Source organism: Chenopodium album, chromosome 7 (genome assembly GCF_948465745.1).
Source record: "Chenopodium album chromosome 7, dcCheAlbu1.1, whole genome shotgun sequence".
Classification (NCBI taxonomy): domain Eukaryota; kingdom Viridiplantae; phylum Streptophyta; class Magnoliopsida; order Caryophyllales; family Amaranthaceae; genus Chenopodium; species Chenopodium album.
This window is the reverse complement of record NC_137840.1, coordinates 72,292,521-72,305,367: the sequence shown is the minus strand read 5'-3', so window position 1 is coordinate 72,305,367 and position 12,847 is coordinate 72,292,521. Positions and strand designations below refer to the sequence as shown.

The window sequence follows — 12,847 nt, the reverse complement described above, 5'->3', positions numbered from 1 at the left end:
CAAACTGGTAAAGTAGCCAAGATTCTCCATATGCTTGGTATCTTCTAAGTTCTAACCAAGAAACAAACAAGACAAAACCCCATTATATAAATAGATTGGAAATTCATGTCAGCGGCCACTTTCCAGTTTAATTATCTAAATTAATTGAATTTCTAGAATAAGGGTAATTAAGGTCCACCAACACTTCTTAATTATGATTGATGATGTAATAATTTCTTTCGATTTCTACTGTACATTATTAATATATCTTTCACATGGTACAACTAATACGGAGTACTATTTTTAACCATTAGCTTTCAAACCATTTTACAACTTAACAAGTTCAAACGAGTGATCAATCCTTATATACACATTAATCTTATAAAAACAATCAACGTGGTTATGTTTATCACGTTAATAAACTTTATCACTACTCGCTAGCAAATACTTCTATTAAATTAACTATTCCGTAACTTCATAAGAGGGTTATAAACTTATAAATGTCGGATTTTAAATGTTTTTACTTTATACCGAGTACCAATTTACAAGTTCAAACAAATAATAACCCCTAATTCTCTAACAACTTCTATATTCCCTACCTTTTTTTTTCCCAAATTCTTTACCTTGCACTATGTACTGTTGAAGTTTATCCTACCAAATACCACATGTAAGTGTCCCACATTGATAAAATAAGAGAGAGTTAAGAGACTACTCCTCCTATTACCATATGGTTTTGGGATGGAACCTCTTTGTACTTGTAAAGTGGACTATCTCTTTTGATTTGCGGGTACGGCCCAGACCCGCGTTTATCATGTACAAATAACATAATGTATGCAACATAACAAAACAATGCAGTGTTAATTTTGTCTGCAAGTGAAAACAAGCATGCCTTAAATCAGTAAAATGATGGACCACCAAACAATGAAAGAGGTTAAAACATAAAATTACAGAGGCATTAATAATGGAAAGCTGAAAAATGAACCAACCAATTCTTACAAAAGGCCAGGGTTGGTTGCTGGTTTTTAAGTGTCCAAATTTGAGACATAATCTGCATCTTCTTTGGACCTTATTCCTTTAAATAGTGTCCAAACATTTTGCTCCATTTTTTGCATTCTTGGCGTTTTTCTCTGACATTCTGCATAATCCTTGATTTTCGTAATCTTCCCTGATTTGGGTTGATTGTGATTCAACTCATATTATACATATTTCACATTGTTTACCTCGTGCTTACATTAGAGTTAATTAAGCTGATTAATCATAGAAGATTAAATGGGTGTAAGTGCGTGCTTCCTATGCTTGTTACGAATTATGTCTTCTTGCGCAGTTAGTTTGGCTCTTTTCTCAGAAGTCGTAAGCTGATATGAGGATGCGATTGCTAGCATGTTGGTGTGTAAATTTACTGAATTGAATCTCATCTACATTGCTGTCCTTTGTGATAATCGAGGCAAGAAAAATCTTCTTGTTGCATCCTGATTTTCTGATCTTGCATTGGCCAATGGCCATCAAAGAGTTTGATTGGTGTGTATGAACACAACAAAAGTAGCCTGATTATTCTGACAAAATAAAACTATAATAAATTACAGAAGTAAGTCACAAGCCAATAAATTACAAGATAAATGGTTGGCAGAGAAGTAGTAGGACATTTATTGATTATAAAATATTGAATAATTTATGTAAATCCCCAGAAAAAACAAACATAATGTAAGCAATTTTCCTGTACAAAAGAGAGAAATTTCTATCCCTCAGCCAATATCAAGATGATGAACTTTCAAAATTCCACATATCTACAACAAAGAACTTACTACAGACAACAACCCACCAGAAGGAGAAACAGGTAATGCTAAAGAAATGAAGGGCCACAGCCAAAAAAATTCCAAGCCCTCTCCAAGCTAAACTTACCTTAAATCCAAAAAATTATCCCCCCAAAAGGCCGAAAGCGATATTAAGTGTTTTGTCTTTCTATTTGATGGCGTAGGAGCGCGTACACACTGCTTCCAGTCCTTCCATAAATAGTAAGGAGAAACTTGTCAACGCCTGAAAGACTCCCGGCAAACCAGTCTGTATGTTGTTCAATGTCATCGCTCTAGTTACTTCCACTGCTTTAGCGTGTTTCATCATCTCGTCTTCTACTCGCCTTTGGCACGCTTGGAGCTCGGATTTTTTCTCAGACAGTGGATCACGTGCATCAAGTACCTGTCCATTGTCGGGTCCATCCGGAAAATTAAGGCCTACCATGGAATATGAGTTGTAATACTTCTTCTCAAGGGTTCTGACAGCCGTAGATTTCTTCTCAAGTTCTTTCGATATAGATTCTGTTCTCTTTTGAATCTTAAATTCCTCTGTTTGCTTCGCTGATATCACATGGACAACATTAACAAAGCTTTTCATGGCTTCTGAAGTGACGGTATCAGGAAGACGATCAAGGGCATTTTTCCACTCATCAAAAAAGGGATATGCATCTGAGTGCTCCGGCATCATGTTAGCGGATTCATGGTCAACAGGAAGAAGGCTTAGCTTGAACCAACCATGAAGAGAACGGACGAAGTCCCGTTGGAATTTAATAAGGCGACAGAAACTCGAGTGCCAGGCAGAGACAGCTGATTCTAAGTCCCGAGTTGCTTGCCGATGGAGTTCAGAGGTTGATTCCCCTTTTGCTATACGGTTTATCAGACCACGTACTTGCTGAACAATTTGGTTCTGAACTTCATGGAACTGATTCATTGATCTCCACATGTACATCATCCTGCATTCAGCGAAGTGGGTTTGTGTAAGCACAACATATTAATATCAAGCCATTCTAATGAACTTAAATTGCTAGAAATGCAGAAAAGAAAGACCATAACATTTCAAGGAAGTGAGCTCATTACGCCCTAGGGCAAAGCAAAGCTGATAGTGTCAAGAATCATACCTTACAAAGCATTGAATACAGAGAACACCAGCTAAGACCATATTGCAATATGTGCAATTACAGCACTACGAGTCTCCGATTTCAGGTAATAATTTACAAATTTTGATCAAAGATTTTGTAAAATATTTACTCCAATCCAGATCTAATCCAGTACAGTAATCTAGCGAAGGTCTAAACTTTAGCAGGCAAGCACGGTCTTTAAAGAAGAAAGGGACAGCAAACAGACCCAACATATAGTCTACGAGCTTCAATTTGAATGAAAAAATAAAATCCACTTGATTCTAGTAATAAATTTTTTATCATAGTTAATCCTTTTAGTGTCTGTAGCAACTGCCACTAACTCAGCACTGGTAACCTATCTATGCCGGAACCCAACTGATTTAACGGGAAAACAATCCGAACTTTTCACCAGGTACCCTAATCCATCCTTCCAATCCGTCTACTCAAAACTAGTTAGTTCCCGTGTTGAAGTTTAACAAGCCACAACAACCACCAGGGTTGTCATCATAATTGTCAATGATATGCACCACTACATTGATAGATCCAATGACAATCATGCTAAAGTGCAAACTAATTAAAATCTGCATATCTATACTCATTATTGGATCATGACAATCAGGGGCCTACAATGCTATTTTTCGGACAAAACATCATTCAATCAATCAATCAATCAATCAAAGCCTTAATCCCAAAAGTGGGGTCGGCTAACATGAACCAAATTTGATTATTCCGTGTAGTCATCAACATAAATCTTTCTCCTCCATCCCTTACGATCCAAAACTTCATCCTCACGTAAATCCATGCACTTCATATCCTTCCTCACTCCTTCCAACCAAGTCATCTTTGGTCTCCCTCTTCCTCGTTTAATCCCTCCATGGTCCCACTCTTCCACTCTTCGCACCGGTGCACCCTCGGGTCTCCGTCTTACATGTCCAAACCAACGCAGACGATTTTCCCTTAATTTATCTACAATGCCCGCCACACCTACTTTCTTGCGAATAACCTCATTTCTGATTCTATCTCTTAAAGTGTTTCCACACATCCACCTTAACATGCGCATTTCCGTAACCTCCATCTTTTTAATATGCTCTTTCTTAGAAGCCCAACATTCTGTACCATAGAGCAACACTGGTCTTATGGCAGTCCTGTAGAATTTTCCCTTCAACTTTAAGGGAATGCTGCGGTCGCATAGCACTCCCGTGGCCGCTCTCCATTTAAGCCACCCTGACTTAATCCTGTGGGTCACGTCTTGATCAATGTCACCATTCTTCTGGATGATCGACCCTAGGTACTTAAAACATTCACTCATGGTCAAATCCTTTCCATCCAAACTCACCACTTCATTGCTTGTCCCCCTCTGAGTGCCAAAACGACATACCAAATATTCAGTCTTACTCCGACTTAGCTTAAACCCTCTAGATTCCAACCTTTGCCTCCATTGCTCCAACTTGACATTAACCCCATCCTTAGTCTCATCCACCAAAACGATATCATCTGCGAACAGCATACACCATGGAACCTCATCTTGAATTGGTCTAGTTAATTCGTCTAGAACCGTTGCAAAAAGAAAAGGGCTTAATGCAGACCCTTGATGCAATCCGATTGTAATAGGGAAATCTTTTGTCAACCCTCCGCATGTCCTCACATTTGTTGACACATCCCGATACATATCCTTAACTAGGTCTACATACCTTCGTGGGATACCTTTCTTCAACATTGCCCACCAAAGTATCTCTCTTGGCACCTTGTCATATGCCTTCTCTAAATCAATAAAGACCATATGAAGATCTTTCTTCTTTACCCTATAAAACTCCATCATTTGTCTTATCAAATGGATTGCCTCCATAGTAGATCTCCCAGGCATAAAACCAAATTGGTTATCTGAAATGCTTGTGCATGCCCTCAACCTTTGTTCAATCACCCTTTCCCACAACTTCATAGTATGGCTCATAAGCTTAATTCCTCGATAGTTAGAACAATCTTGAGCGTCTCCTTTGTTTTTATAAACCGGGACCAAGGTGCTCTTCCTCCAATCTTGTGGGATCCTTGTAGCCGTCCATATCTTGTTGAAAAGGTTTGTTAACCAATCAATACCAATCTTACCCAAACACCTCCACACCTCTATCGGTACCCCATCAGGGCCAACCGCCTTCTTAGGTTTCATCTTCCTCAGTGCAATCTCCACCTCTACTCTCCTAATCCTTCGCACATACTCCATGTTGATTTCTTCATCACTCATAGAGGTATCTCCTATCACAACTCCATTACTTCCATTAAATAATTCATCGAAGTACCCCTTCCACCTGTCCTTGATGCCCTCCTCTTGCACTAGGACCATTTGGTTCTTATCTTTGACACACTTCACCATGCCAATATCCTTCCTTGCCTCTTGTCTTCTCTTTGCCATCTTATAAATGATCCTTTCTCCCTCCTTGGAATCAAGCTTTTCATAAACCTCCTGATATGCCTTTTCTTTTGCTTGGCGAACAGCTGCCTTTGCCTTACTCTTAGCCTCCTTATACGCTGCAAAGGTTTCATCACTCCTACATTTTCCTAAGGCTTGATAGCATTCCCTTTTTTGCTTAATTACTGCTTTCACCTCTTCATTCCACCACGAAGTATCTCTCTGTACCGAAGTTCTTCCCCTTACTTCCCCTAAGACCTCTTTGGCCACTCTTAGGAAACAGTTCTTCATTCGTAACCAGGTCATGTCCGGATCCACCTCTCCATCCCAATCCGCTTCTTCAATTACCTTTTCTGTAAAAACCTTAGCTTTTGCATCCCTTAGGGTCCACCATCTTATCCTTGGTTCTTCTTGTCTAACTTTTTTCTTCGCCTTCTCTTTCAGACGAATAGTCATTACCAATAGCCGGTGTTGGGTGACCACACTCTCCCCTGGGATAACCTTACAGTTTATGCAACTTTGTCTATCTATGCTCCTTGTGAGCAGGAAGTCTATTTGAGTTGCATTTGCTCCATTCCGAAAAGTTATCAAGTGTGAATCCCTCTTCTTAAACCAAGTATTAGCCAAAATTAAATCATATGATTGGGCAAAATCCATAATAGCTTCACCACCGGCGTCCCTCTGCCCATACCCAAAGCCTCCATGGACACTCTCATAGCCATCTCGGCTCGCCCCAACGTGCCCATTTAGATCCCCTCCAATATATAACTTCTCTGAGTGGTGGACACCCTGCACCACCTCGTCTAGGTCCTCCCAAAATTGTCGTTTCTCTTCTGCATCTAAACCCACTTGGGGAGCATAAGCACTGATAACATTCACAATCTCCTTGCCACATAGCAACTTCAGCCTTATCAACCTATCGTTCTTCCGATAGACCTCGATCACCTCTTTTGCCAACCTCTCATCGAGAACCACACCAACTCCGTTCCTAGCTCCACCATTCCTTGTTCTGTGGCTCGTTTCTTGCCCAACATACCATACCTTATACCCCAAAACCAAGCCTCGAGCTCCTTCTCCTGTCCATCTTGTCTCTTGGAGGCACATGATGTTCACGCGTCGTCTTTTCATTACTTCTACCAATTCTGCTGATTTTCCCGTAAGAGACCCCACATTCCAAGAACCAATCCGCAAACTAAATTCTTTTCTCCCACGCTCCCTCCTGATCCCAACTCCAAGTCCTTGATTATTTGACACCACAATTGGGCAATATGGCGCGTCGCTTCTGGGCGACGACCTAGCAACCCTTACATACTTATCACTGCACCCGGGTCTGGGAAGTGCAGCGCGTCGCTCAGTAGGGAACGCCCCAATGGCACGCCCTTGCTCATTTGACACCACACTCGGGCAATGTGGCGCGTCGCTTCTGGGCGACGACCTAGCAACCCTTGCATACTTATCACTACACCCGGGTCTAGGAAGTGCAGCGCGTCGCTGAGTAGGGAACGCCCCCACGAAAATATCTGTTTGGCTCATGTCATGGGATGTGACGAAGTTTTATACTGGCTGTCACTGGCCTACCGTAACCCTCCTCCTTTATCCAGGCTTGGGACTGGCAGCGGGAAACCCACTGGCGGAGTCATCCCAATTCCCAATTCCCAATCCCAATTCCCAATCTGCTCAAACAGTGCAAAAACACTAAATGATCAATACTTATGTCAAAAGATTATACTCTAATTAGATCCAGATCTCACTATTACTATTAACTAGGTCCCATAAATATAAAAGCAAGGACACCAACAGCAGTCACTTCAACCAAAATAAATCGTTTCTAGATTGGCTAGGAAAAAACAAGGGTGGGCCCAGACACAATAAAAACAATCTACCAAATGCCACAACATTAATCATATCATGAAAGAACTTGTATTTAAGCCTAAAAGGGCCATGTTATGAATGAACTAATTGCTAGGAGGCAGCCCAATAGGACAACAAGACACCTATTACTACAAGATGGTTGCAAGTTGCAAGAGCACATGGTTTTTTTTCCTGTACTTTTTCCATGACACTTGCCTTGACAATTCCACTCCCCCCCCCCCCCCCCCCCTTTTTTTTTTCCTTTCACACTTAGTAGAAACAAGAGTGAATTGTTCCCTTCAAAGACATTCTATGTCAGGCAGGAACCAGCATCAGCATGAAATGATGCAGTCATGCAGGAATATAGTGAATCGGATGATTAAACTATCAAACTCCACCGACTTTGATGAGGAAGCTTAAACCTAATTTTTCTTTTAATTTTCTAGCTACCCGGAAAATGCAAGGTTGCCCCTAATACTAATGGAACAGAAATTTCAATTTTTAAAACCACTAGAAGGCTCAACATGAATGTGTCTGCACAATGGCATGAAAGTTACTGATAAGTAAAGGCTGATCCAAGGAGAGCAGATAAAATGATTATGCCATGAATCTGTTCGATAGAAGATTCTAAACCAGTAGGTCTAGACTGAGCCATAATACAACACTCATTCTGGTGCAATATAAACAAATTAAAATTAAATAAGCAGAAATACATTCAATAGTCAATTTCATGATGCTTACCCATGACAAAGTTCAACGAGTTGTGGGATAAGATCACTGTCCCTTAGTCCAACAATGGCAGACGATGTCGTATTGACAGCTTGTGAAGTCACAATAATTAGAGATTGCAGTCTCTTAATTGAAGTCTTTGTTTTGTCCAACTTGACCTCATCACCTTTGTATTCCTGACTCTGAAGCGTTGCCAATTTTTTCTCATGCTCGATCTTCACACTTTCTCTAGCCTGCAGCTCATTCACAGCAATAATTAGAATTGCATCCAAAACTTATACAATATTAACTCAGCATTTTTTATAATCAAACTTGACAAGAGAAACCATTTTTCCAAGATTAAATTTCCTAATTAATCAACTTCATGAAGAATAAAACTGGGGTTACAAACTTACAAACAATAATAAAAATATATATATAATTCAGATACAAGTCTTCTCAATGTTCTAATAGCATGCTTATATTGAGATTTTCTGCATCATCATAATAAACCACACAAAACAAGCAATGACAACTGAATAATGTCAGCATTTGAACATAATGCAAGTCTCCACATTCCACTACTTTTTCCTCCTCTACCGTCTTCTAATCCTCAAAAACATTGACACAGATGGTTGGAAATGATCCACAATGAGATGCATCCAGGTAACAAACTAGCAACAACATCCCCATCAACCAAATAGCTCATAATCATGACTCACCTTTGTTCTCTTAGCGTGTTAAACAGCAATAAGTCTAAAAGTCATACTTTCCCCGTGTCACTATGACTGTCCTAATTGACACATTAGCATATGAAGAAGAAACCAATTGCAGTACATGGCTTTAAATGAGATAATGTGCTTTACAGGCAAAGAGAAAATAGAATTGGGGCCAGATAACTTAGAACCGACCTAAACAAAATAAAGTAGAACCATCTCGAAACTGGAGGGAGTATCAAATTCTTTCTACGAGAGTCTCCAAAATGGAAGGGACCATTGCCTAATAGAGTTAACTAATAAAAAGGTATGGTACACAACATCCGGAAAAAAATAGAGGCAAAACTACGATAAGCAATCCCATCTTAATCACTTTGTTTTAGCTAGAAAGTGAAAACAACTGTAAGACAATATGCTGGGATCAGAAAATGGGTACTTTAAGAAAAGTGGGATCTCGAAATGTCAATATCAAACACCACTGGCCATGTTAAACCGTTCACTCTCTCAACCAGGGATCCACACAAGAGAGAAAGCAAGCATTTACAGGTAAATTTAATCTTACAGGAGCTTTATCAAAAAGCCAGAAAAAAGGGCAAAGATAAAGATAGATGTACAATTGTTCAATAAAGCAATATATCATCACCTTGACTTCTTCATAAAGCTTCTTTTCCCACGCCAGAAGGCGTTCCAATGTAGAGCAGAGACTCTTAGAACCTCCGGTTGCTTCCAACGCAGTGGTATCAAGCCGATACTTCACAGCCAATGGAGGCTTTGAAGTCCAGCTCGAGCTTAAGGTACTCAACACCCCGCTTGAATGATATACAGTTTCTGCAACACCCAACAACAACATATATAAATGCCCAAATCCATACAACATATCCAAAAACAGATTGAAATTCTGAAGCACCACTACGGCATCTTATCCAACATCCTACATTTCTACTCTATCCAATCCAACAAAACATTAAATATTCCCAATTCTAATTATCCCAAATTCAATCAAATTTACTCCGTACTTCAGATCATAGACAATAATATGATTCTATAGTAAAAGATGCCAAATTATACAATGAACATGTAAAAAATGGTTCAAACTACTTGCACATTGGATCACAAGAAATCATAAGTAACAATTATAATAATCTTCAAACAAAATTAAAGAACATAAAGATGCTAAAAATAGGAAGAACATACTCTTTAATTGTCTAAAACTGCGATCAAGCTGAGCTCTACCAGTCTCTAACATCTCAGAAACCTGATCACCAGCAGCAGCAGCTTTATCAAAATACTCCTTAAGAGAAGCCACAATTTCCTGAAGATCCTTATGCCTTACAACAATCCTCATCTCTTCACTCCCACAAACTTCCCTCCCATTATTCTTCCAACTCCTCGACGACGAAGCTCCATCCTCAGATCGCTCCTCCACCTTCTTCAATGGCGGACCCATCCCCACCGGCTCGCTCCGAACCGAGGAAGACCCGAAATGGGACCGGGTTCGAAGCTCGGAAAACTCTGATCTTGTCTCCCTTTCATCATCCCCATCTCCATCAATATCCCCATCATCTTCCTCCTCATCAACATCGTCTGAATCAGAGGAATTTGAACTGTAATGATCACCCCACTCACTGCAATGAACTTCCTCCCTTTCCCTCTCACTCTCTCTTTCTCTCTCCTCCCTTTCCTCCAACCCACCACCCAAATGACGATTCTGCCCTTGGTGGTTGAAACCCTGGTGAACATGGTGGCTTGAAACGGTGTCGCTTTTAGCAGAAGGGTGGAAGAATTCCGATTCAGGGGGAGAAGGAGGAGGGTAGAAATTATCCCAATTCCAAACGGAAGAAGCCTGAGAAGGGGTAGAAGCGTAATTATAATTAGGAACACCGACATAAGTTGTCTCCATTTCTCCCGGAAAATCGAATTTTCCGGCGAATGATTTGGGGGTTGAAGATGAAACACTAGAATCCGACAAAATATGCGGCAATTTCGGACCCCTTTTCACCCTCCCCTTTTCAACAATATTACCAGATTTAACACTCGAATCAGACAAAATATGGGGAACTTTCGAACTCCTAATCGTCGGAGAATACTCCGGCGGCGGAGGCGGCGGTTGCGCAACCGGAGAATAGGGGACAGTTTTGATCGGAGGCGGAGGTTTAGGGAGATGGGTAGTAGAAGAATTGGAGGAGAGAGAAAATGGCGATTTGGGTATTGAAGGAATTCGGTTGTTCTGAGAATGGTTGAGGAGAACAGAAGGGGTTGAAGGGGAGACAACAAGGAGGGGTTCGCCGGCGGCGAAGTCGGTGAGAGCGTCGCCGGTAACGCGGAGTGAACGGCAGTAGTCTGCGTGAGCGGCGGCGAGGTGGTGGCGGGCGAAGACGGCGTCCTTGATGAGTCGCCGGCGTTCTTTGCAGCGGCGAACTGTGTCTTCGTTGTCGAGCTTTGAAGCTGTGCACCCCATTTTAATGGCGGTTTTAGAGAGAGAAAGTGGAGGAGAGAGAAAGGGTGTTAGTAATGGCGGTTTTGGAGTGATTTCATGGTGGTTTTTTTAGAGAGAGAAAAAGAGGAGAGAGAAAGGACGGTTGAAGAAGGAAGGAAGAAGAAGAAGAGTGGAGTGTAGTAGAGTAGAGAGTAGCTTACTGGTAATAAGAGATAACTGTTGCCTTTTTCTTTCTAATATTTTTTTAAAAATTATAAAATATACTTGTATTTATGTCTTAATTTTATTTATATTTATTTTTGATAGGACATGTCTTAAATCTTAATTGACTTTTCTATACGAGTATAAAGAAAAATACAAAAGAAAAAAAAGGAAAAAAAAAAAAAGGTGAGATAAGGAAGAAGAAAGAGGCAAAGATGATAAACTTTTGTCTAGGGGTGAGCATAACAGGGTACCCTGTAAAAATTCCAAGAACCGGAACCTGTTGCAACAGGTTCCTCAAAATGAGAACCGGAACCTGTTGAACAGGTTCCTGGAAATTGGGAACCGGAACCGAAATCTACAGGTTCCGGTTCCGATTCAGGGTAACCTGTATTATAATATACTCACTAACTTTTTCGCGGAATTTTTAATAAAAAACTGGTTGGTCACTAATTTATAATGTTTGCAACTTGCAAATAAGACAAACTAATAGTAGTTGTGTAACAAATTTAATATATATATTTTTATAATTGTAATTTTGATATTTATTATTTAAAAATTGAGTAAGAATTAGTGTATAATTTGAAATTAATTGATACTTTTATCAGGTACAGGGTACCCTACAGGTTCCGGTTCCAAAAAATTGAGAACCTAAACTGGAACCTATTACAACAGGTTCTCCAGTTTGCTACTCGGAACCGAAACCTCTTGTTCTGGTTCCGGTTCCGGAACCTGCGGTTCCTAACAAGTTCCGGTTCTGATTCAGGGTACCCTGATTTTTTGCTCACCCCTACTTTTGTCATAGCTTTAATCATGTGGTTAGTTGAGAGTGATTATGGGAAAGTTTAATTTAAAGTTTGTTAATGTTTTCAAACACTGAATTGGTAATTAGTAAAAAAAAAAATTAATTCAAATGAAGTTATAATTGTCCAAAATTCAAGAGTGAAATTATAACTAGCAATTTTTGTAACTTCTTTTACAAATTGTAATTGTAGATACCTTCACATGAATCATTTCATCATGGATTCAATTTAACTTACTCCATACTTTTATCGATATCAAACATTGTTAGGTAAATAATTTTGAGTTGCCTCTTAAGATTGAAGGAAAGTTTGTGTTGGGAGAGTAACGAATTATGTAAAGGTTTAATTTTTTTTGTGTAATTACTTCGTATTTGATTTACTACCGAGTAAGGAGTAATATTCTTCTCTCCTCAAATATCCTTCTCTTTTAAGCCTCAAATTAAAGCAACTTTGTAAAAAAAAAAAAAGAAAAAAAAATCTTAAATTATGCTTTTCCTCGATCAAAAAACACAAAAGCAAAAAAAAACTCTATATACTTTTTCGAAAAATACAATTAGATGCACGTAGCCTTGTTGTACATCACCATTTTTCCAAGGGAATACACTTTTCTATTTACTTTTTACATTTTAGCACAGTAGTTTCTTCCCACTTTCCTTTTTTCGATTTAACAATTCAACAAAATCAAATTAATTAACCAACAAAATTAAGCGAATAAACTAGACGTGAAAAAGACACGCGGATTTAATTAACATAATAACAATAATAATTAATATTCTATGCACTAATTTGGAACAATATTGTTGCTTATATTTCACCTAATCAGAGACGACAGTCTTTGAT

At 39.4% G+C, this 12,847-nt stretch overlaps 1 protein-coding gene across 1 annotated transcript; it reads right to left on the bottom strand.

Annotated features, from left to right (window-relative positions):
* Window positions 1-1,599: 1,599 nt before the first annotated feature.
* LOC145639452 (nitrate regulatory gene2 protein-like) lies at window positions 1,600-11,221 on the bottom strand. The gene is made up of 4 exons (XM_081690694.1): window positions 9,761-11,221; window positions 9,210-9,394; window positions 7,884-8,104; window positions 1,600-2,722 (listed from the first exon to the last, which is right to left on the bottom strand). Exons 1-4 carry the CDS (start codon window positions 11,022-11,024, stop codon window positions 1,939-1,941), a joined length of 2,454 nt encoding a protein of 817 aa, XP_081546820.1. The 5' UTR covers window positions 11,025-11,221; the 3' UTR covers window positions 1,600-1,938.
* Window positions 11,222-12,847: the final 1,626 nt, after the last annotated feature.

What these genes read in the sequence shown, in the direction of transcription:
- LOC145639452 (XM_081690694.1), bottom strand. Translation starts at nt 11,024, where the DNA reads ATGGGGTGCACAGCTTCAAAGCTCGACAACGAAGACACAGTTCGCCGC. An exon ending in CAGTTTTAGACAATTAAAGA is followed by an intron (nt 9,395 to 9,760) that starts GTATGTTCTTCC and finishes TGGGTGTTGCAG; the next exon opens with AAACTGTATATCATTCAAGC. An exon ending in AGCTTTATGAAGAAGTCAAG is followed by an intron (nt 8,105 to 9,209) that starts GTGATGATATAT and finishes AATGAGCTGCAG; the next exon opens with GCTAGAGAAAGTGTGAAGAT.